We start from the raw sequence: 24,617 nt of genomic DNA, 5'->3' as shown, positions 1-24,617 counted from the left end.
CATATGTGTGATGCACAGAGGCCACGACGAAGAAGCTCAGGTTGCTTACCTGTAACTGATGTTCTTTGAGTGGCCATCTGTGCAGTCACACAACCCACCCTCCGACCCCGCTTGGTGTCATGGGTGGTCCGACTATTTCTTTCGATACTATGATCTCTTTGCCATGTGTTGTACCACTACTGAATTTGGCTATCTTGTCATACTGACAAACCTTATTATAAGAACAAACGTCGGTCTTTCAAAGAGTGGAAAATGGCGGACACTCCGCTCCTTATATAATGCTGAGGGGGGAGCGGAGTTCCCGCCAAAAACCATTAGCTGTTAATCTTCCGGCCAAAGGCACTGCGCAGGCACAGAACCCATATGTGTGACTGCACAGATGGCCACTCGAAGAACATCAGTTACAGGTAAGCAACCTGCTCCTCCTCTCCCAGTATGTACATGCCTGGCTCTGTCTTCCTTCAGTGCATGTTTACTGTGTATATGTGGTGAAAAGAGAGGCATTGACTACCCACTTCACATACAGAACTGGATAGCTGCTGAATTTTTTAAGTGTGCCTACTTCTAGGGAGATGTGTGAAGAATCTTTATTTGTATTACCAGTAGCTCTCTTTAAAGCAAACTGTGTGCCGTATTTAAACAACAGAACCAACAGCAATATCCATATGCTATGTTAGATGTGTTTTAATTGTCTTTCATACAATGGCAGGGTGCATGAGTGGAAGCACTTCATGCATCCCATGCTGTTCCTGAATGTTCCCCAACCTGAGTTTTCCAGGGAGTAGGAATAGGTTGCCTATCAGCTCAACTGGAAAGGAAGAGAAAAGAAACTGACCTTCTGTGAGTGGTTCTCCATTCATGAATATCTGAATCCAAGGCACTGCATGTTATGCAAAGAAACTGGGAGAATGTTAACACTTTTTTCAGTGTAATCAACACATTGTTTTGCTTAGAGAGCCCTCAGGCTATTGGGTGATACACAAATGCAACAAATAAATAAAAGTGATAACTTGCCTGTAAACTGGCATGAATGTTTTAATGGTTGAGTGGGTTGTATGTATCACAGCTTTAGACATGCTTGTTTCAAATCATGATATTTTCCTAGCTGGAGATGCCAAGTATATGATCTCGGCAGAGAAGAGATGTTGACTCAATTGATAGCTAATAATAATAATAATATAACTATATAAAAAGAGAAAAGGCTATGGCTGGTTGGAAATGGTTAACTTAAGTAAATGTAGTCTTCTTTCACAGTGTAAGAGTTGTAACTGTGTATCTGTATGTGTGAGACATATTTAATACCCTGGTATCGATCCAAAGTGAGTAAGAACAAAGCTGGATGAGAAGTGATTTACATAAGGATAATTTTAGATTTTTTGTTTTTCCTTTTTATTTCGGGTGCAGCTTCTTTGTTTTTTTTATTGCAAAATTAAAAAATACAAAGAACAAGAATCTTCCCCATTATATGCAGCCCATTCCTCATTCATAAGTTTAATGGACCCTCAGAGAATGAGGGTCAGTAGTGCATCAGTTGGTTGAACACAAAGGGCTGCAATAGGTGGGGGGAAGCATGGAAGCCCCAGTCTGTGAGCAGAATTCTGTTCAAAATTTGGATTAAGGCTATGAAATGAGAGCTCTGTCTAATTCTATCAATTAAATTTCCATAGATGAAATTGTCTGGCCAGAAGGAGATGAAGCTTTGCCACCAGAAGCACAGGATCTCATTGCTAAACTTCTCCGACAAAACCCTATGGAAAGACTGGGTACAGGTAAAATGTTTTTCTTTAATAAATGACTTCTAGAGGCATTGAAACATAAATACATATAAAAGAAAAAAAGAGCACCATCTAAACACCACTTATTTGCAGAAGAAAACATATTATTAATCTTCTCAATGATACTGTGTTTCTGCTATCTGTGGTATAATGATCCCTTGGCAAAAATATTTTAGTAAATATGGGGAACAAGGGGATAATACATTATTTTTGTCATTTCCTAACTTGTTTTATCACAACATTGCATCTTCAAATGAACTCCATGTTTCTTCTAGTTGGTTCCATCATTAGCCACACGTAATTTTTAAACCTCTTTGGACGGTAGATTAGCTGGCAGTAAGACTGTATCAGTCTTCAGTAGTGCACCAGTTCCATTGGTTCTTTCCAAGTCTCCTTTTTTTCCCCTGAGGACATATTTCAATGCCCTGCAGAAATATTCACCACTTTTGACTCCTCCATATTTTGTTGTGTTACAGCCTGGAATTGAAAAGGATTTAATTGGCATTGTTATCACTGGATGTGCGCAAGATAGTCAATACTGTGAAGGTGCAAAATATTTGTATTGTGGCACAAAAATTAAGTAAACAACAACAAATATCTGGCTTTCATTGGTATTCACCCTTCCTGAGTCAATAATTGGTGGAAGCTCTTTTGGCAGCATTCATTCATTTTTTATTTGATTTCTAACCCGCCCCATTAGCCACACAGATCACAGGGTGGGTTACAACAACAGAAATTACAGCTGCAAGTCTTCTTGGTGAATCAAGTAAATACTTCTGCAGGGCACTGTATGGACTCTGCAGTAATTGTTTACACAGATAATTGTTTGCACAGGTATTTGAGAGTAAATAGGACATAGCCCTGGAGATTTCTGTCCTTTCATACTTAGTGTGCATGTAATAAAGGTAAAATGTAACAAGAAAATATTGAAAGCAATACTGTCTCTTCTACCCCCACATTATTTCTGTGCCAAAACTATGCTGGGACTTCAGGGTCGAGATTAATGCTCAGTCTATTAAGCTGTACTTGTTACAATGTGATATTGTCACACAATTTTCATTTCAGGTAGTGCTTTTGAAGTAAAACAGCACAGGTTCTTCAAAGACTTAGACTGGAATGGATTACTCCGACAAAAAGCAGAATTTATTCCACAGTTAGAATCGGAAGATGATACAAGCTACTTTGACAGTAAGGAACTAAGCTCACAGTTAACTAGAGCTAGTATTCAGAATGGTGGGCTCATTTGTTTTACTATTGTACATTAAGATGTGAACAGAAGATGAAATCCAGTTAGTTTATCATGGTAATGGAATAGTTTCTATCAGCAAAACGGGAAGTGAAGACCTGTGCCCATCCCATGCTCTCAAAATCTGCTCTAGAGGATTTCAGAGGGAGGAAGTTTCTTTGTACAAGTAGAACTCTGCAAGTGAACTATGAACAGACTTTGAGCTTCAGACAGAATGCATTAAACTACTGCGCTTCACATGAGGGGGTAAATGTTCACTGACCCTACTTCTTCCATCAGTTTCCTGACAGCCTAGCTCTACCATTCTCCATATGTTTGGGCTACACAGTTTAGAACCCTGCACAGCTCTTGGACAAAGCTTATATAGAGAGAGCAAAATCTCTGATTTAGAGGTGGATCCCTAAAATTTGGGGGCTGGTGAAGCTGGGCTGTCTGGAATGCAATGGGGTAGGTTGGTGATAGTGTGTACATGCCTGCTTTCCCATTGAATCTTTGTGAAATGCTTAAGGCTTGAACTCCTAAGCAGGACTATAATATTAGGCAAGTCTGAGCTTCTGTATTAAATATTAACACATTTCTGGCAGATTTGTAAATAGGTTCTGACAAGGTTTAGTTAACAATTAAAGAAAATATATTTTACTAGAATTGATATAAAAGTAAAAACTTATGCATGGGAAACGGGTTAGAAACATGAATAAGAAATTAGAGTGAGGAGTGCAAAGACAGGTTAAGAACAATCTTTTACACAAATTGATCTAAATGTGTTTAAACATCATAATAAAATAAATTGCAAGTTTTTGGCCTTATGATCTTATTACAGAGGTACTTTCTGGTTAATCTCTTCAAGGCTCCAACTAAAGAAAAGCCTTGAATAAATTACAGATACAGGTTTTCTTTCTAGCTTTGCTTATAGAATAGGAATGCTCTGTATAGCAAATAGTTGATTGTTGAAGGCTAACAAAAAAAAAAGGAAGAAACATATAGCATATACATAAAACAGGTCAATTAAAACAACTGCATGAGTTATCTTTTGCCTATATTCTTGAATTTGAGATGTCATTTGTAGTAATGACTTTTAAAAACAGAGGAAGAAGTGGACCTGCTTGTGCATTCTAGACTGCTGTTTATATGAATTAAGTTCCATCATAGCTATGAAAACAATCAAACACGAGTGAACTTCTTTTAAGAGAAGCTCTGATTCCAATGCATACCAGTTACATGGTGTGATAGAAAGTGTCCTGCACAATCCCATTCCTGTGTTCTGTTTCCCAGGATGAATTGAGTGCATTTTTGTCTGTGCTACTTGGAGAATATAAGTATTATAGAAAATAAAAGAAAATAGGGTTTTATTCACCCACAGTAATAGAAGGATAACAAAAAGTTGCCTCAAGTATCCTTGTGATAGCAAAAAGCATCCAAATAACTTGAATCCATGTATGACTCCACATTCATGATGGATTAGTAACCATGATTATGTATAGATGAAACATGCTCATGTTTTGCATGTGCATGGTTTTTTTTATATTTTTTCCCAGTGTTCTGAGGAGAATTGTCTATATTTTCACTTGATTTTAAAAGTTAGGAAAGTATCTTGGTGATTCATTTTCATATCTTTGGGTAGTTTAATAGCCAGACCAAAAATGGTTAATGAAGAACAAAACTGACTATTATCTAAGATTCAAGTCCAGTTGTTTTCCCTTATTTTAATTAGTGAACCTTAGGAAAGTCCCTGATCCCATATTGGATCATTGTTGATAATTACAGAGAGCACCAACTGTTCCATCCTCATGTGGATACTTGAGTATAAATCTATGTTCTTAAATCTGTGTTCTTGTTTGCAGCTCGTACTGAGCGGTATCAGCATTTAGATTCTGAAGAAGAAGATGACACAAATGATGATGATCATGTGGAAATTAGGCAATTTTCATCATGTTCACCAAGGTTTAGCAAGGTATGTGGGGTTGCTGAATAAATAGATCTTGCTGTCAGTTGTGGTCAAAAGAGCATGAAGGACTACATGATCTTTAGTCTGCACTGCAGGTAGGTTTTATAGGAGGCTGTGACCAGATTCACACAATCACTGTGATCTTACACATCACAGTGGGTGCTTGTTTAAGCCACTGTATTTATTGGCATGTGCCAAACTCTGCTTGTTGTCCAGGTAAAGCATGTTCCTGGGTGGCATGGCTTGTTAGAGGGGGGAAAAACCTTCAAATAACCCAACAGCCCATGGGTTGAGGGTTGTTTCTTTCTTCAGAAAGCCATACTGTACAACAAATTGCACCCAGGTGAGTAATTATGCAAATATCATGGCTAAAACAAGCCACAATGATTGAGCTTGTTATATGTGCAACAGCTGTCTACTTGTAAATATTAACTTGGATAGGTGGTGGTAGAATTGTCAGAGATTTCACACAGTTTTTGAGTGTTCATCATAAATAGTCTTTATAAATAGGACTGTTTTTGGAAATATACTCAAGGAAGATGTAAGGTACAAACAGGAAATATACTAGCACATCATTGATGTTGCTGAGCAGCAGTACTAAAAGACAAGTGAAATGTTCCTGAAATATTCTATTGGATTTTAAAATCCAACTTAATACCCCAACTTCAGTAACTTCAGAGGCACACTTAGAAAATTAGAGCTTCCAAAGACATCCTGAGTTAACCTTGAAAAAAATTAACCCTGAAAGATAAAGTAGCAAATATGCATTGTTAATTAGGACCAGGTAAGCTAAATATGTAGGGCAGACCAAGCAGGAAAGCCTACTGACAGTCACTTGCTAATGTTAAACATAGTAAGCAAGATGAGAATGTAAAACTGGTCCCAGTAGGGTTCTCAGAGCATAATAATGGAAAAGAAATTAAGGGTTCCCCTGAGCAAAATGAACAGGAGAATCTCCAAATGACTTCTCACATTTACCATGGCCTGGTACAAAATGTATCCTTTAGGCTATATATAGGTTTGCTACAATTGTGACTTTAGGATTTTAGCTGCATTAAAGTGTTCTTAATGCAGCTTCTTTGATGAGTCTTATGCAGTGAACCATGTATTTGACAGTTCCAAAATCATATCTAAGATAGGGCAAAACAAACAACCAAGCAAACCTTGTGCAGTAGCAGCTATACAAAAGGGACTACTAATAATGTTTTTAATTGGGAAAAAAACCCTGCTCAGTTCCAGGGTTTTCAAGTGTGTGCTCATTCCATAAAACAAAATACATTTTGTGAAAACGCAGTGTATTTATATCTCTTTGTACTTGCACCCTCTGCAGTCACAATGGCTTTATAATAGCTCTGGTAATTACAGGGGAGTTGATTCTAATTTAAATTGTAAGGGAAAACATGAAATCATGCTTGGTAATTTGTTGGGATGCTAAAAGATTTTATTTTTGGTAAATTATAAGTATTTGTTTTATTTTCCCTGTAGCAATGGATAATGAGCAGCAACTTCTGGCTTGCATCAGCTTACACTGTAGGTTCTGTAGCTTACAAGAGCATGTTCTCATACTTTTCAAAGGGTATAGATGTACCAACTCATCTTATTAAATTTCTTTTTTCTTTTCAGTCTCTTATACTACTTATCTGTGCATGTAATTTATACATTCAAAGTTCCACCTTTTGGTAACCTTGCATAAAAAATTAGATAACATGTGGTGAATCTTCACCAAATCACTTTTAGTAATGTGTGGAATCATGGATCACTGCCTTGTCATGGTGAAGGGGCTTGCGTAGCTCAATGAAGCTATGAGCTATGCTATGCAGGGCCACCCAAGACAGACAGGTCATAGCAGAGAGCTCTGACAAAACGTGATGCACTGGAGAAGGAAATGGCAACCCAGTCCAGTATCTTTGCCATGAAAACCCAATGGACAGTACCAAAAGGCAAAAAGATACAATGCTGGAAGATGAGCCCCTAAGGTCAGAAGGTGTCCAGTATGCTACTGGGGAAGAGTAGAGGGCTAGTACTAGTAGCGCCAGAAAGAATGAAGTGACTGGGTCAAAGCTGAAAGGACGCTCAGTTGCAGATGTATCTGGTGGTGAAAGGAGAGTCCGATGCTGTAAAGATCTATACTCCATAGGAACCTGGAATGTAACACCTATGAATCAAGGCAAGCTGGACGTGGTCAAAAATGAGATGACAAGACTGAACATCGACATCTTAGGAATCGGTGAACTGAAATGGACAGGAATGGGTGAATTTAATTCAGATGACCATCAGGTATACTACTGCGGGCAATCCCTCAGAAGAAATGGAATAGCCTTCATAGTCAATAAAAGAGTACAAAAAACAGTACTGGGATACAATCTCCAAAATGACAGAATGATCTCAGTTCGAATCCAAGGCAAACCATTCAACATCACAGTAGCCCATGTCTATGCCCCAACCACTGGTGCTGAAGAGGCTGAAGTTGACTGGTTCTATGAAGGCCTACAACACCTTCTAGAACTAACACCAAAAATGATGACCTTATCATCATGGGGGATTGGAATGCTAAAGTAGGAAGCCAAAAGAGAACCGGAATAACAGGAAAGTTTGGCTTTGGAGTACAAAATGAAGCAGGGCACAGGCTGGTAGAATTTTGTCAAGAGAATACGATGGTCATAGCAAGCATTCTTTTACAACAACCCAAGAAACGACTCTACACATGAACATCACGAGATGGTCAAAACAGAAATCAATTTGATTATGTGTTCTGCAGCCAAAGATGGCGAAGCTCTATGCAGTCAGTAAAAGCAAGACCAGAAGCTGACAGTGGCTCAGATCATGAGCTTCTGGTTGCAAAATTTAGGCTTAAATTGAAGAGAGTAGGGAAAAGCACTAGGCCACTCAGGTATGACCTAAATCATATCCCTGATGAATATACAGTAGAGGTGACAAATAGATTTAAGGAATTAGATCTGATAGACAAAGTGCCTGAAGAACTATGGATGGAGGTTCGCAACATTGTACAAGAGGTAGCAACTAAAACCATTCCAAAGAAAAATGCAAGAAAGCAAAGTGGCTGTCTGAGGAAGCTTTACAAATAGCTGAGGAGAGAAGGGAAGCGAAAGGCAAGGGAGAAAGATACGCCCAATTGAGTGCAGAATTCCAGAGAATAGCTAGAAGAGATAAGAATGTCTTCTTTAATGAACAGTGCAAAGAAATAGAAGAAAACAATAGCATAGGGAGGACCAGAGATCTCTTCAAGAAAATTGGAGTTATGAAGGGAACGTTTCATGCAAAGATGGGCATGATAAAGGACCAGAATGACAGGGACCTAACAGAGGCAGAAGAGATTAAGAAGAGGTGGCAAGATTACACAGAAGAACTATACAAGAAAGAGCTTAACGTCCCTGATAACCACGATGGGTTGGTCACTGACCTCGAACCAGACATCCTGGAATGTGAAGTCAAATGGGCCTTAGGAAGTCTGAGCAACAACAAAGCTAGTGGAGGTGACAGTATTCCAGTTGAGCTATTTAAAATCCTAAAAGACGATGCCTTAAAAGTGCTATACTCAATATGCCAGCAAATTTGGAAAACTCAGCAGTGGCCACAGGTTTGGAAAAGATCAGTTTACATTCTGATCCCAAAGAAGGACAATGCCAAAGAATGTTCAAATTACTGCACCATTGCACTCATTTCACGTGCTAGCAAAGTTATGCTCAAAATCCTGCAAGCTAGGCTCCAGCAGTTATGTGGACCAAGAACTTCCAGAAGTACAGGCAGGATTTCGAAGAGGCAGAGAAACTAGAGATCCAATTGCCAACATAGGCTGGATCATGGAGAAAACTAGGGAGTTCCAGAAAACATCTACTTCATTGACTGTGCTAAAGCCTTTGATTGTGTGGATCACAACTAATCGTGGCGAGTTCTTAAAGAGATGGGAGTACCAGACCTTCTTATTTGTCTCTTGAGAAACCTATGTGTGGGTCAAGAAGCAACAGTGAGAGCTGGACACGGAACCACTGATTGGTTAAAAATTGAGAAAGGAATTTGGCAAGGCTGTATACTGTCGCCCTGCCTATTTCATTTATATGCAGAGCACATCATGAGAAAGGTGGGGCTAGATGAATCACAAGTTGGAATTAAGATTGCTGGAAGAAATATCAACAACCTCAGATATGCAGATGATACCACTGTGATGGCAGAAAGTGAGAGGAACTAAAGAGCCTCTTGATGCGGGTGAAGGAGGAGAGCACAAAAGTTGGCTTGAAATTCAACATTAAGAAAACTAAGATCATGGCATCCGGTCCTCTCACTTCTGGGCAAATAGATGGGGAAGAAATGGAGGTAGTGACAGATTTTATTTTCCTGGGCTCCAAGATCACCGCAGACAGGAATTGCAGTCAAGAAATTAAAAGACGCTTGCTCCTGGGGAGGAAAGCAATGGCAAATCTAGACAGCATACTAAAAAGCAGAGACATCACTCTGCTGACAAAAGTGCGTATAGTCAAGGCTATGGTTTTCCCAGTTGCAATGTATGGCTGTGAAAGCTGGACCATAAGGAAGGCTGAGCGCCGAAGAATTGATGCCTTTAAACTGTGGTGCTGGGAATCCCTTGGACCACAAGGCGATCAAACCTAGGGTTGAAATCCTAGAGGAGATCAACCCTGACTGCTCTTTGGAAGGCCAGATACTGATGATGAAACTCAAAGTACTTTGGCCACCTAATGAGAAGGAAGGACTCCCTGGAGAAGAACCTAATGCTGGGAACGATTGAAGGCAAAAGAAGAAGGTGACAGTAGAGAATGAGGTGGCTAGATGGAGTCACTGAAGCAGTCGGCGTGAGCCTTAGTGACTCCGGGGGATAGTGGAGGACAGGCCTGGAGGAATGTTGTCCATGGGGTCGTGATGGGTCGGACACGACATTGCGACTAACAACAACAACAATGTGAGGAAAAAATGGATAATGAAAGTGGCAGCTAAGAATGATCAGGATTTGGATCACTGGACAAATACCTTGCAAATATTAGAGGCATTGTGGGGAAGCTAGTACCACTTTAATGAGAGACAAATGTCCATGCAAAAAGAGTGTAAAACTTGAGTGCCAATCCTGGCCACTCAGTAATGGGGCAAAGAAGGAAGTATAGATTTGAACTAGCACCTTACAGTATGGGGTGGGAGGAATGATAATAAGAAAAAATGTGATGGTTAGGCAAAGCCTGTATTCAAAGCTTTGAAAAAAAAATACTGCATTCATAGTGTGGGTGGCATGAAAGGCTCATTATAGTTTGAAAGTCTTGTCTGACAATTCAGCTGGATAATTTATTAATAGCTATCCTGTTGATGTTGTAAATTTTTAATAACGCTATTTTCATCAGTTTCATATTCAAATCAGGCTCTCAGTTGAGCTCAGCTTATAAACATGGATTCCTTTTCTCCCCTCCTGTTAACTGTTCAATGATTTAACATAATCATTGTAAAGCAGTTGAGGTGATTGACTAAGCAAATTAATCAGTAGGGGCTAGGAGGTTTTTTTTCTTTTTCATTGTTTTTAAACAAATCTCTCTGGGTTAAGCTTGTACTATAGGAGTTTTAGAAATAGCTTATATGTTTACTTAAAAATGTGGCCAAGTTGACCTACATTCAGCATTAAAATAGTGAAACTTCACTTTCTAATATCAATGCTAATATTAAACAGGCCTTTACAACAATAAATTTCCAAGGTAGGCAAAGAAGACCAACTACTGTTGCTTTTTTTTCTCCCTTTTGAGCAAGTTATGAGGTGCCATCGTCTTTTTGTTGCTTGCAGAAACTAATAAAAGACCATCACCAAATCCCACTTTTTAGTTTTAACCCTGAAATATCCTGTGATTTAAAGAGCATAGCACTGCCTTTTAACATGTTAATATACAGTTGTATGATACGTGTAGGTATATAGCAGTATGGAACGTCTTTCTATCCATGAAGAAAGAAAAACACCACCACCCACAAAGCGCAGCTTGAGTGAGGAAAAGGATGACAGACTGGATAGTCTTGGTGGTTTGAAGAATCGAGACCGCAGCTGGGTGATTGGGTCTCCTGAAATGTGAGCTTAACACACTTTATTTAAATATGTTAATCTTTAAGTTTCCACAAGAGTCCTTGTTATTTTTACTAGCTTAAAAGGATCACTGAGACATTATAAAGTACAACACTGAAAGCATGCTATATAATAACTGCTAATTATTAATATTTCAGTATAATGCCAGCTTTCTGAAAGTTTATTTAAGAAAAGAAAGTAAAAAGTCCACTTATAGTTTGGCTTTGGTATAATGAAACAAGAAGCAGAAACAAACTACAGCTCCCTGCGACAGACGTATGTCTTGTTTGTTTATTATATTTACATTCCATCTTCGCTTCTGCAAGGAACCCAGGGAAGCTTATGTATTCCTCCTCTCTGTTATATCCTCACAAAAATCCTGTGAGGTAGGTTATGCTGAGAGTGACTGGCTCAACATTATCCAGTGAGCGTCATGGCTGAGTAGAGATTTCCTGAGTCCCAGTCCAGCACTGTAATCACTGTAGCACTCTGGACCACATGAGTTTAAATATTTTGATACATTAAGTAAGTTGAGAGAGAAGGATTTTATAATAGTGGTGCTCCAGTCTTTTCAAGCTGGCTGATTTTAGTTCTTTCTTGACTAAAATACAATATTTGATTAAACAGATGAAAACACAAAATTGCCTTGGCCTAGTTGCAAGTGTCTGTAACTTTAAAAAGGATAAAATCCATCCAGGGTTTGGTTTTCTTTCCTTGCCCTTTCCTCACCTCACTTATTCCAAACAGATTGCCCACTGTGGGGTTGTGTGTGTGTACGTGCACGCACATACGTGTGCCCATACATCATTTCCTCATGTAATCTCTGACTTCATAACGAAAGTAAATTGATGGCAACATTTACTGTTCTTTCCCTTCAGACTGCGTAAGCACATCTCAGTATCTGAATCCTCTCATACAGAGAGTGACTCCAGCCCACCACTGACTGTCCGTCGGCGTTGTTCTGGTCTTCTCGACATGCCCCGTTTTGCCATTTCAGCTGAGGAAGAAGGGAAAAAGAAACAGCTGGATGGGACATCACTGCCTTTGCAACAGCCACGGGAAGGTCTTCCCCTTCCAATTCCAGAACAGCCTGTAGAGCGAGAACTGCACCTTGATGATGATGAAGAAGAACTAAAAACACCCTCTTCAACTGTCAGTAATGTGAGCAGCTCAACAGTGACAGGTACATGTCTTTGGAGATAGAAGTATTGCCGTACATAATGAATTATGCTAGTGGTAATGTTCACTTGGGAGGGGATGCAGTGGTGTAAACTGCTTAGGTGCTGGGCTTGTTGCTCAAAAGGGCGGCAGTTCGAATCTGCATGATGGGGTGAGCTCCTGTTGCTTTATTCTAGCTATTGCCGACCGAACAGTTCAAAAGCGTGCAAATGCAAGTAGTTAAATAGGTACCACTTCAGTGGGAAGGTAATAGAAACAGAAGCTGAGCGAGTCAGAAGGGGCCTCCCAAGCCATTGAGTCTGACCCCCAGCTCCAGCCAGCTCCGCTCATGACATGCATTAGTATTCAGTGTGCCTTGGCGTTTAGTCCTGCTGGCCACCTGACCACAAAAAATGTCTATAGACAAACACTGAGTCCCATGGCTAAGAAACGGAGATGAGCACTAACCCCTAGAGTCAAACATGATTTGATTTATTGTCATGGGGAAACCTTTACCTTTACCTAATGTTCACTTGACGCTACAACCCACCCCACAAATAAGCTAGGTAGTGTAACTTGCCTGTGAAACAGATTTTTGGGTTCCTGAATTGGTTAGCTCCTCTTTCTTCCCCTGCTTGGTCCACCTATAGGCATTCCAGGGTCTCCACAACAGGACCTGCCTAAACCCATCTTCCTGTTGTGGCCAAAACACCTTTTATAGTTAGCACAACTTTTTTGATACCATCCAGGGGCATTGATATGTGAAGACTGTGTATTTGGGATAGTCAGAATTGCACACCTCTGGAAAATGTGATAGTTTTTTGCCCTGTTTTAGCTCCATCATACCCTTAACTAGTTTTCCAGTCCCTGCTGAGGAAAATCATCCCCACAACATGATGCATCCTAAAGGAAGAATGTTCTCAGGGAAATAAGCAGCAAGGCCAAAATGTTTCTTTAACTTTTATGTCACAATAGAAATATTTTGCATCTTCAGTGTTGGGTATCTTTCATACATCATGTGGTAATAATGTAATTTAAAATCCATTTCAGTTCTGGGTTATAACAGGACAAAACGTGAAAAAGTCAAAGTGGAGCAGGCAGTTCATGCTACAAGGCACTATATGTACATGATATTTAGCTCATGTAGAGCTGAGCAGTGTGCTTGATACTGCATGTGCAGTCTGGAAACCAACAAAGAGTTGGGGACTATGCCCACTTATGTGGATAAGCCATATTCAAACTTTCTTTCTTTCTTTCTTTCTTTCTTTATTTATTTATTTATTTCAGACATTTATATCCCGTCCTGTCGCCAAGCGCTCAGGACAGCTTACAAAATATAAAAGCACAATGTAAAATGTAAAAATACAATATAAAACATCAATTATTAGAACAGTATAAAACACATTGTGAACTTAAGAAAAAGGAGGAAAAAATAGAAAGTGCGACTGTGAAGGGAAAATCCTAAAACATCTAAAACTGTTGGTAATTATAATAATGGTCGAATAAAAAGGTCTTTACCTGGCGCCAGAAAGAGTATAATGTCAGCGCCAGGCAGACCTCTCTGGGGAGCAGATTCCAGTGCGGAGAAGGCCCTTCGGGTAAGACACCCTCTGTACTTCCTTCATAGAGGGTTCCCGGAGCAAGCATTCCCCCGCCGATCTTAAGGGGCATGAGGGCTTATATGGAAGGAGGCGATCCTTCAGGTATTCTGGACCTAAACCGTTTAGGGTTTTATAGGTTAATACCAGCACCTTGAATTGGGCCCGGACTTCAGTTGGGATCCAGTGTAGCTGATAAAGGACCGGCGTTATATGAAAATAACTACTGGTCCCCATCAGTAACCTGGCAGCTCTATTTTCAACTCCTCACCCGCCTAGCCTATCCAGTATCAAAAGCCACTGAGAGGTCCAGCTGATGGACACACTTCTGTTCACACATAAATGCGCACACATATTGAGCAGTGTCTCTGAGTAAGTGAGTAAGGATGTTTTGCTCCTGCTGCTCTATCACATGTGAGAAAGATTATTTGAACTAGACAGTTGTTTACTGCTCAAAGTTGTACAATTCCACAGAACAACCAGAGCTGTTCTATTGTGACCATGCAAATAACATTTATTTGTTTGATATCCCATCTTGGTGCCAAAGACTGGCACTAAAGATAGCTAACAATAATTAAACAAAATGTTGATTCAGACATAGCATAAAAACACCTATTTAAAAAAGCCTTCAATAGCATACGACCTTGTATGCCAAAATACTTCTGTCAGAAGAATGACAGAGAGGCTTCTTCAACAAGGAATTCCATAAACAAAACATCTCATACATTCTGTTTGGGTTGCACTACTTCTTTTCTAGAACTTGTAGGCAGTTTGTAGTTTCTGAAAAGGAAAAAACAGTAAGAGGTGCCTTTCTCAGGCTTTACATTCTTGCCTTCCTGTCTAACAAGCCCCACCCCATTTCAAACTTGTACAAATTTCCATACTGTAGCAAGGCTAACTTTATTCAGGGATTTTTGATATTTTTAGCTTAATTATATTGTGGTTGTTTCTATAGCAAAAGGAAAGCTGATAATTTTGTTGATATCATATCATCCCTAGTTAAATGAATCTGTAAGTATGTCTTCAGGGTCTGGGTTTGCTTCTGAGGAAAGCACATTGTTGGACTGTGTTATAAACATGCCTTTGATTTCATATATGCGCCTGCAGGAGAACAGTCTGTTAGAAACTCCCTGTGGTTCTAATCTATTTTAATTGACACTTTAGCTGGGAGCATTGCAGACTTCTCTGATCAGCACACTCACAGTAATAGCAATGAGGGCCCAGAATTTACTACTCCAAAAGCCACAAGTGATTTGGCAGTCCGCCGAGCCCGACATAGGTTACTCTCTGGTGAGTCAGGGGAAAAACGGACTTCACGACCTGTCAATAAAGTGATTAAGTCAGCATCAGCCACTGCCCTCTCTCTCCTAATTCCCTCAGGTAAGATACAACTAAAATATGTGCATTTTTAAAAATTGCTTTTTAAGAACTAAGAAAACTAATTCTTTTATAGTTTTATCTTTGTTCAGAGAACCATGCTATACTGTGGGACTGTGATTTCATTGTGAAGATTTCATTGTTACATTGTTACATACCATCAAGTCATCTCTAAGGGTGATCCTGTGAATGCAAGCCCTCCAAAATGCCCTATCCATGACAGCCCCACTCAGCTTCTATCACTTCAAGGCTGTGACCTCGTTTATGGAGTCACTCCACTGCATATTTGGTCTTCCTTTTCTTCTTTTGCCTTTAACTTTCCCTAGCATGATTGTCTTCTCCAGGGAGTTTTATGTTCTCATGATGTTCCGAAAATATGGCAGCCTCATTTTTTGTCATTTTCCTTCTAGGAAAGTTCTGGTTTGATTTGATGTGACCCACTTATTTGCCTTTTATTAGAACCACTATAACTTACGGTATTAGTTTCCTGACAACCCATGTTGTTTGGTTTAAAACTGTTCCAAGGATTATGTAGTAGATGTATGCTGCAGCATATTAAAGTTACAGGCATAAAGAAAATGTAGATGTCTGGCTGCCGGTTAGCTGCCAGTTAGCATAGTAGACATTTACATTTTCAAGAATGAAATGCACAGCTAAGATGCAACATAGCATTTGAAACAGTGGCCTATAGAAATAGAAATCCCAGCTGCCATGGATTTGCATATGGCTCTAAGCAGGTCTGTTTAACTGTAACCTCTCATGATGGTTCTCAAGGATCTCTTCCTGCTTCCTGTATGTATTTACTTCTAGTTCAAGCTGTGGTTGAATTCCACTATAAGTGAAAGTAGAGTAAATTATTGGTTTTTTCATGTTCTCAGTGATTAAAAATGCTGGATCAAACCAAGGCTAGGCCAAACCTGTGCCTGTCTAATTCAGCAACCTCTTTCCAACATTGGGCAGGTTTGCATGTCACTATAAGACTCAGTTTGCATGACAAAGCAAGGTCTCATGGGTTGCTAGGGATGTGTGAGGAATCAATTTGGGGTGGGAAATCCGCTGGATTCCCTAGTTCCAACTTTCCAGACTCCAGTCAGCTTTGCAGCAGCCCAGAGTCCAAGTTCCTGGCAAGCACTCCCAGGGTTCATGGGATGCTGACCAGAAATCAAGCTCCACATTCTGCACAAGCAGTGCTGTGATTGGCCACTGGAAATGGCACCTGGTGCCCCCTTTCCCCACACTGGCAGCAAGCAAGGAGAGAGGATGGTAGCCAGGAATGGTACCCAGCATGCCAGCTCACTCTGCCCCCTTTCCCTGCACACTGCTGCCAGCAGGAGCAGGAGGTTGGCTACTGGGAATGGTGGCTGGGGAATGTTCCTGTTTGTACAATTGGGGGTCCATAGATTCTTGCAGACTCCTTCTGGGCTCAGCTCTCTGCCTTAGAAAGGGATGAACAATGAAAGAAATCCAATGGACAGGTGTGAACTGGTTTCTGGATAGGCTTGGCATATCCCTAGTTGCTAACCATCATGGGTTGTTATGACATGCAAACCCTGAACAATTTCCCCAGAATGGGCTGTTTGTGGACAACAAGCTACCCAGCAGCCCAGGGTGGTGTATCTACAATAGGTTGTTCTGTCATGCATATATTTATAGAAGAAAAAAAAAATCATTAACCTGCTTAAAATTGGAAACATTAAAATATTTTGCACACATATTTACAGATAAATTACAGTCTAGTTTTCATTGAAGCATATTATTTAGCTAGCTTAGCTGTGACAAGCAAGGCACAGAACTAAGTTTGAATTTCTCTGATTTTCTGTCAGAACACCTTCTGTGGTCAAGAGAATAGGGAATAATTGTTGCTATGCATTTTTAAATGCAGGTTACTAGACTTACATAATTGAGATACTTAATTTTCCTTCATAATGCTAATTGTATTTTTCCTTGAAAGTCAGACATTTGAAATGCTTCTGTAATTTCACCTAGAGCATCATACGTGTTCTCCATTGGCTAGTCCAATGTCGCCTCATTCTCTGTCTTCCAACCCATCTTCGAGAGACTCATCTCCAAGTCGAGATTTTTCCCCTGCTGTCATGAATCCTAAACCACCGATCATAATCCACCGAGCTGGAAAGAAATACGGATTTACACTTCGTGCCATTAGGGTGTACATGGGAAACAGTGATATCTACACAGTGCATCACATGGTCTGGGTATGTTTGTGTTCTTGGTCACAGTATAACTGTGGGACAAAAAGGAACTTTAAAAAGCTGGAAATAATGAAAATTCTTATTTCTACTTAAAGTTCATCAGAAAATAAGGCAGAGTGCTGAATATCAGAGTTATGACCCATAGGTTAATTGCATTTAATTCTTTTTGAGCCATGTTGACAATGATGGTCTGCTTCAGATCATCTCCTTCCCATAGGATTTTCCACACATCTGCTTGGAGTTGATTACATGTCTTAAAGCATCACTGTCTCCCCACTAAATTGACTAGAGATTTAGAATTCAGTCATCCTGTGAGTTATACAAGGGGTTGTTATGTATTTGCTTTCAGTTTATCCTTCATCCATAGCCAGCCTGTCTTATAGATGTGCCTTTTGAAGTTGCATATAGTTGTTTACTATAGCCATTCCCCACAAAGAATGTTTTCAGTTGTTAATTGTGTGAGACTCAAAGGTAAAAGAGAAGAGGAATCAAAAGCCTGCCCCAATTTCCCTGTAGACATCACTTAAGATTTCTTCATTTGAATGGAGATAATTTCAATCCAGCAGTGATGCAATAATAATATGCAGTAGAATAATATTCCACTTAACCTTGATCAGCTTCCCTAAAGCACAGATCATATGCCTCAAACTGAACTGCTTTAGTTGTTGCTTATTGTTGCTTGCCAATATCAACTCATAAATGTTTATAACTACTTGCCCTGGAGGAGAAATTATTATTCATAATAGAGTTCAGTGGTACTGACATACCACATAACTTTCAGCTAAAAGTGCAATCTCTGATGCCACCAGTTAAAGATCCATAGATAGGAGGGTTTGGAGAAGCATCTACCTGAGATCCCAGGGAACTCCTTCAAGACGGGATGGGAAACCAGCATCCTACAGAACTAACCAGGCTTGCAGAGATTTCCCATCCACCCTGTAGAATATGGAATCTCCACTGTTATTTCTGATCTATAATCAGAGATAAAAGCAAGGATTCCCCTGCACCTGTTTGGGTGAATAATGTCCAGAGGAATCCCTGCTTTTATCTCTGATAACAGATCAGAAGTAACAGTGGGAATGTGGCCAGCAGAGGACTTGGCTGGTGCTGAGAGGAGCCACTCTTCCAAGCACCCACTGAATCTGTTCACATGCTGTGTGTCACCTGAAATACATTTCCCTGTGAAGGAAAATATGGCATAGGCAAAGCATGCCCAGTCTAGACAGCAGCAGGATCATGCCACCTGCAGCTTCAGTTAGAGCAGGGGTCTCAAACTCAACTTACCTGGGGGCCACTGGAAGTAGAGTCTGGGTGAGGCTGGGCCGCATCAAATATTCCACCACCACGGTGGTGGTGGGCCGCTCATCCCATGGCTGGCCCGGGCGCTGCCGGTGCTTTGAAGGCTGCAGGGCCCCTCCCCCGTGCCCCACCCATCCCGGCAATTGGCCCGCGGGCCACGAGTTTGAGACCCCTGAGTTGAGCAATGTCAGTGAAGCAGATGTGGTACAGGTAATGCCACCTTCATCAGTGCCTTCCCTCTCACTGTTCCTTCTCCCATTGAAAAGGATGTATTGTGAATAATACAGCCCTGGACAAGGTTGTGGCTGAAGTATTCCTTCTGCTGTCTAAGTTGGGGTGGCATTGCTGTGCACATGCTTTTCCTGCCTGAGGAAAACCTACATGGCAACGAAGCCAGTCTCCAGCCAAAGGGAGAGCCTCAGCCAGTTCTCTAGCCATAGATCAGGTGATGTCAGGGATGTGGCCACAGCCCCTCCCTTTATACAACCTGTGAAGGGCCAGGTTGGCAGCCCTTCGGCTCCAGCACCCCAAAACAATTTTCTTCTTAGCTAGTTGGTTCAGTGGGCTAGATCAGCCTATGGTCTGACTCTGAGGAATTCTTTCTATTTTTTAGAATTATAAACCAGCCATGAGTATTAGAGCAAGTTGTAGCATATGTGTTCGGAAGTGTATAGTTTCTTGTAAGAGGGCTTTGTAGGTAGAACTGAGGTGGGCAGAGGATTCTGGTTTTGAAATTAATCTTTGTTTCCCTTTTGTTGTCATTGGCAGCATGTAGAAGAAGGTGGCCCTGCAAGTGAAGCTGGTCTGCGGGAAGGGGACTTGATAACACATGTGAATGGAGAACCTGTACATGGATTAGTTCATACTGAAGTGGTGGAATTAGTCCTGAAGGTAAAGCCTGAGTAAAATTCTTAAGTGCTTAGTAAAAAGATGTTGAGTAACTTGCATATGTTCCTTGACCTTCCTCCCTGGAAACACAGGTTGCACAGCTCATCTTTACCATCTAAGATTGGCATATCAGTTGTAACCCTGTTTACATCAGCTACAGTTATACATGGCCTGGTAATCTCTAGATAGACCCGTGTATGCATTATATGTGGGATTACCTTTGAAGATTTTGAAATTGGTTTTTTTTTTTTAAATAGAGCTTCTAAAATGTTTAATGGGACTGAAACCGATGATTGCATTATGCTGTTGCTTTATCAGCAGTCCATTTCTGGGCTCAATTCAAAGTTCTGGTTTTGAGTTTTAGAGCTGTTCACAGTTGAATCCAAGATACCTGAACGATCAACTGCTTCTGCATATGCCTGGCAAAACACAGACATTCTCCGCAGATGCCCTTCCTTGGGCACTCTTACCAGCTTCAATGTGATGGTATTTACTAGGAAAACTGCCTTCCCAGTGGTGGCACCCTGGGTATAAAATGCTAAGCAATGCTTATTTAGTGCTGACTGTCATGTCATTATGGTGGCAGGCAGAGACTTCTTTATTTTCTCAGGCCTCTTTAACTTATTTTATTGTATCTTTGCTATGAGTTTTAGAGTATTTCCTGTGTTTCTTGACTCCTTTTTAGGGTACTATCTATTAAATTGTTTTAGTGTGTTGTAAACTGCCTTGGAACTTTGTTTTGAAAGAGAAGGTAAATGTGTCAATAATATAGGCTGAAAGGGAAGAGTTTTGCACTTTTATAAAGTTTCTGTCACACAGAACCTAGTATTTTATGCTGCAAAAATGAAATGCACATCAGCAGAAACTATTCATAGTAGAATTAGTGCAATATAAATATTGTGTCAATAGTTACGGAAATATTATTCTGGTGTTTAAGCAGTATTATTCCTTATCTCTAATTTATCTGTAACTTTAAAAAAAAGTTTCATCTTGATGTCCATGCCATAAGTTTCTGGGACAGCAAATCTTTACTACTATGTGGGACTTCAGTCTGTTTCCTTTCTGATTCTGGGATATTCTATTTTGCTATTATTCAAACAGCAATAATCTTGTTGCTGGGAAAATGCTCTATCCAGCTAGCCTAGTGATTGTAATTTGGCTCACTCAAAAAAGACATATAACTGACATATACTTTCTGTTATATGGCTACATAAGTTCCACACTCATGTATGGTGCCCTGATATGACAGATAGCTAAAGGCAGCATTCCTTCCTGTGCACTGTTTTGACCCTGGCCACAGAGTCCATGTGACAGTGGAAACTTGCCTGAGAAATATACTTCTGTAAATACAACTTGAGCCAATTACCTGAATAATTACTTGGAAAGTAATTTGAATAAATACTCCCACTGTCTGCTCCATTTGTGGTTTGATGTTCTTTAGAAAAAGAAGAAATGCCGAAAATATTTCAGGTAGCAATGCTGAAGTTGGAAGTACTGCTAGACAGAATTTCTAGCATGAATTGGCTGGTGGTAGATACATACTATGTTACATGATTGCCTTCTGAGTACCTTACAAAGTTTAAACTGATCAATGAAAGATCAAAACATTAGTGCTCTCTACAGTTGTCATTCAACTATAAAAATCATGTTTATTCAGTGGGACAGGTCTGATTCAAGAAGCCCCTCTAGCAGCATTTTATGAAGGCAAAATAAATACTGGATGGGAGGAAAAAAGAATTAACCAGGGGCATTTAAGACAGCCAGTAATAGACTGGTATTTTCTCTTGCCTTAACAACTAGCAGTCACAAAGTACTCTGAAGGGATAAAGAGATGAATTAAAAGGGACTATAATATGTGTTTTTCTCCTGGCAGAGCGGGAATAAAGTGTCCATATCTACTACACCTTTTGAAAACACATCAATCAAAGTGGGACCAGCTCGGAAGGCCAGTTATAAATCAAAGATGGCTAGGAGGAACAAGAAAAGCAAAACAAAAGATGGGCAGGAAAGGTTAGTTGAAAAATAAACTTGTGGGCCTATAACAGTTGCAAAATAATTTATGGAAATTTATTTTTGCCAATGCATGGTTTTATGTCACAAAAATATGAAATCAGTGAAATATAACAATTTAGAAAATTATAGATAGAATCTGGTGTTTCATAAATGGAATTCTCTGGATGAAATTCTGTCAGGTCTCTCCTCCCCATGCATCCTCTGAAATTCTGTTCCAGAGGGTTTGCGGATACCTTAGAGCAGTATGGAAAGTGACATAACTGGCTGCAGAGAGAAGGGAGAATCAGAAATACCTGACACTTTCCTCTTTCCGCTTTCATGGGTTCCAAGCTTCAGCCACTAATGGAAGGGGCTCTTCTACAAATGGACGACTCATTTTGTTCAGGGATGGGCACTTTTTGGATTTGATCCTGATTCTTTTTATTCTTAACAATAATAGCTATCATTTCACTTTTCCAGTAAGAAGAAGAGCTCTTTGTTCAGGAAGATCACCAAGCAGGCTTCTCTGCTTCACACCAGCAGGAGTTTATCTTCTCTCAACCGTTCTTTGTCATCTGGGGAAAGTGTTCCTGGTTCACCTACTCACAACCTTTCTCCACGTTCACCAACACAGAGTTACCGATCTACTCCTGAGTCAGCACATTCAGGTAAACAGGGAAGCAGTGAGTAAGGACTGTGGAACTTAAAGCAAATCCTTCTGAACTGATCATAATGTGGTATCTGCTCAGACTATAGGGCTCATATTTTCTAAACTAGAACAGTTCTCATAGTGACTCATGAGCCCACTAGGTAAAAGAGTTTAACTACTGCAAAGCAAATTACCTCAGAAATGGGTGCTAGAAGGTGCAATGGCACAAACAATATGTAGTAACTGAAGAGGTGAGAAAACTGGGCCAGGGGAAGAAATTAGATTGCTGGAGATGGACAAGTGTACATAATGAATTTTAGGGAAGAAAGAGAATGTAATATTATTTATGCCTCTTATTTTATTCATTTATTCATTTATATTTGGGTATTTTTACCCCATCCAATACATTGTGAGTCTCTGGATGGTTTACAAGTCAAAATCCTGTAAATACATATAAACCCAAATAATACAAAATAATCCACAATTTGAGCCTAAAACATAGTTAAAATATTAAACATTAAAATTACAGAAAAATAAAAAGTCTTGACCTGGCACCGAAAAGAATATAATGTTGGCGCCAGGCGGACCTCTCTGGGGAGCGCATTCCATAGTCAGTGCCACTGCAGAGAAGGCCCTCCTCCGAGTATGTTCTCTCCTAATCTTCAAGGAGGGTCCCTGGAGCAGGGCCTTTGCTGCAGATCTTAAGGGATGGGTGGGCATGAAGGGAAAAAGACATTCCTCTAGGTATCTTGGTCCTAAGCCATTTAGGGCTTTATAGGTCAATACCAGCATCTTAAATTGAGCCCGGGCTCTAATTGGAAGCCAGTGAAGCTGATAGAGGATCTGTGTTATATGAGACTATAACTGGCGGCTGTGTTCTGGACCATCTTTAAGGGCAGCCCCACATACAGCATGTTACAATAGTCCAACTGGGAGGTTACCAGAGCATGTGTCACCGTTGCTAGGCAATGCTCATCCAGGTAAGGATGCAGCTGGTGGATCAGCCGAAGCTGAAGGAAAGTGCTCCTCGCCACCGCTGCCACCTGGGCCTCCAGGGACAGCTCCGGGTCGAGGAGCACTCCCATGCTGCAGAACCTGTCCTTTAGAGGGAGTGCAACCCCATCCAGGACAGGGCCAAAATCACTTACCTGAAAACCTGAACCACCTACCAAAAGGTCCTCTGTCTTGTCTGGATTATTATACGACTGTTGATTTTATTGCCATGTGGATATTTTATGAAAGGTAGGTTTGTTTTGAATTTTTAAATTGATATTAGATGTTTAAGTATATCCTGTACTGTTCTGAGAGTTTGTCTAATCCAACAGTATAGAAATGCCTTAAATAAGTAAATAAATTCTCAGAGTATGGTTTGAAGGTACTTAAGGCATCCTCCATGTTGAAGCCATGCAGGCTTGGGGCTAGCCTGATCTTGTAGTGGAGACCACCTGGGAACCACATGTTAGCCACCTTCCACAGTTCCACAGTTGGGAGGAAGGTGGGATATAAATATAATAAATAAAATCTTTAGAAAGTAAGCACAGTTTTATAATGTTTGGCAAACCTTGTGGTAATGGTTAGTATGCTTTTATATTTATATAATTATGGATTTGTCCAGTAGGAATTTTCTCTAGGATGACTTTGCAAGATGCATAATTACTTGTCTTTCTTTGTTTTTACTTTACTATATTGGTGGTGTTTACACCTCACTACCTAGAAAATATGTAAAAACTGTAAAATATAACTTCAGAAGCATATGTAAAGAGAACTATAGACACAGGCACCCTGGAAAAATGCTTTTTGAAGAACAAGGTAATAAGCAGCTTTCCCAGGTGTCTCAGCGTTCCTGAGAATTGGCTATTGCTGGCTGATGGGAGTCCAAACCATTTGGCAGGCACCATATTAGGGAAAGCTGGTATGAATGATACAACAGAAATACAATTGCTTAAAACCAACTGAAATAATCTGAAATAGAAAGGTCAGCATGGGAGAGCAAGATGGCACTTAAACATTAGCAAATGCTGAATTTGCTATATTCAGGACAGTTATGCAGTTAAGAGGGACATATTATAGATAATGGCTCCCAATCTTTTTTTCCAGTAAACTTTACCATCCTAAATTCAATTGCACATCATTGTTCACTATCCCAAATTAAATCCCAGCATTATTCCACTGGTTTTATATACAATATATCACAGAAATGAGTACACCCCTCACATTTTGTAAATATTTTATTATATCTTTTCATGTGACAACCCTGAAGAAATGACACTTTGCTACAATGTAAAGTAGTGAGTATACAGCTTGTATAACAGTGTAAATTTGCTCTCCCCTCAAAATAACTCAGCACATAGCCATCAATGTCTAAACCGCTGGCAACACAAGTGGTACACCCCTAAGTGAAACTGTCCAAATTGGG

General features: G+C 40.1%; 1 protein-coding gene across 14 annotated transcripts in view; it reads left to right on the top strand.

Annotated features, from left to right (window-relative positions):
* MAST2 (microtubule associated serine/threonine kinase 2) overlaps positions 1–24,617 on the top strand; it is a 202,114-nt gene that overhangs the window by 170,791 nt on the left and 6,706 nt on the right. For 13 of the 14 annotated variants that reach the window (XM_044441608.1, XM_044441574.1, XM_044441565.1 and 10 more), the window contains 10 exons: positions 1,668–1,769; positions 2,841–2,963; positions 4,863–4,972; positions 10,882–11,036; positions 11,909–12,213; positions 14,951–15,166; positions 17,150–17,376; positions 19,441–19,563; positions 21,434–21,570; positions 22,033–22,220. In XM_044441608.1, the coding sequence (XP_044297543.1) occupies positions 1,668–1,769; positions 2,841–2,963; positions 4,863–4,972; positions 10,882–11,036; positions 11,909–12,213; positions 14,951–15,166; positions 17,150–17,376; positions 19,441–19,563; positions 21,434–21,570; positions 22,033–22,220 (1,686 nt within the window). The remainder of the gene's footprint in view (positions 1–1,667; positions 1,770–2,840; positions 2,964–4,862; positions 4,973–10,881; positions 11,037–11,908; positions 12,214–14,950; positions 15,167–17,149; positions 17,377–19,440; positions 19,564–21,433; positions 21,571–22,032; positions 22,221–24,617) is intronic. The other variant, XM_044441584.1, reaches the window with a different exon arrangement.

The sequence above is a fragment of the Varanus komodoensis genome, unplaced genomic scaffold (genome assembly GCF_004798865.1).
Source record: "Varanus komodoensis strain SLA01 unplaced genomic scaffold, ASM479886v1 scaffold1, whole genome shotgun sequence".
Classification (NCBI taxonomy): Eukaryota; Metazoa; Chordata; class Lepidosauria; order Squamata; family Varanidae; genus Varanus; species Varanus komodoensis.
The sequence above is the reverse complement of the archived record's forward strand: the minus strand, read 5'-3'. Positions and strand labels throughout refer to the sequence as shown.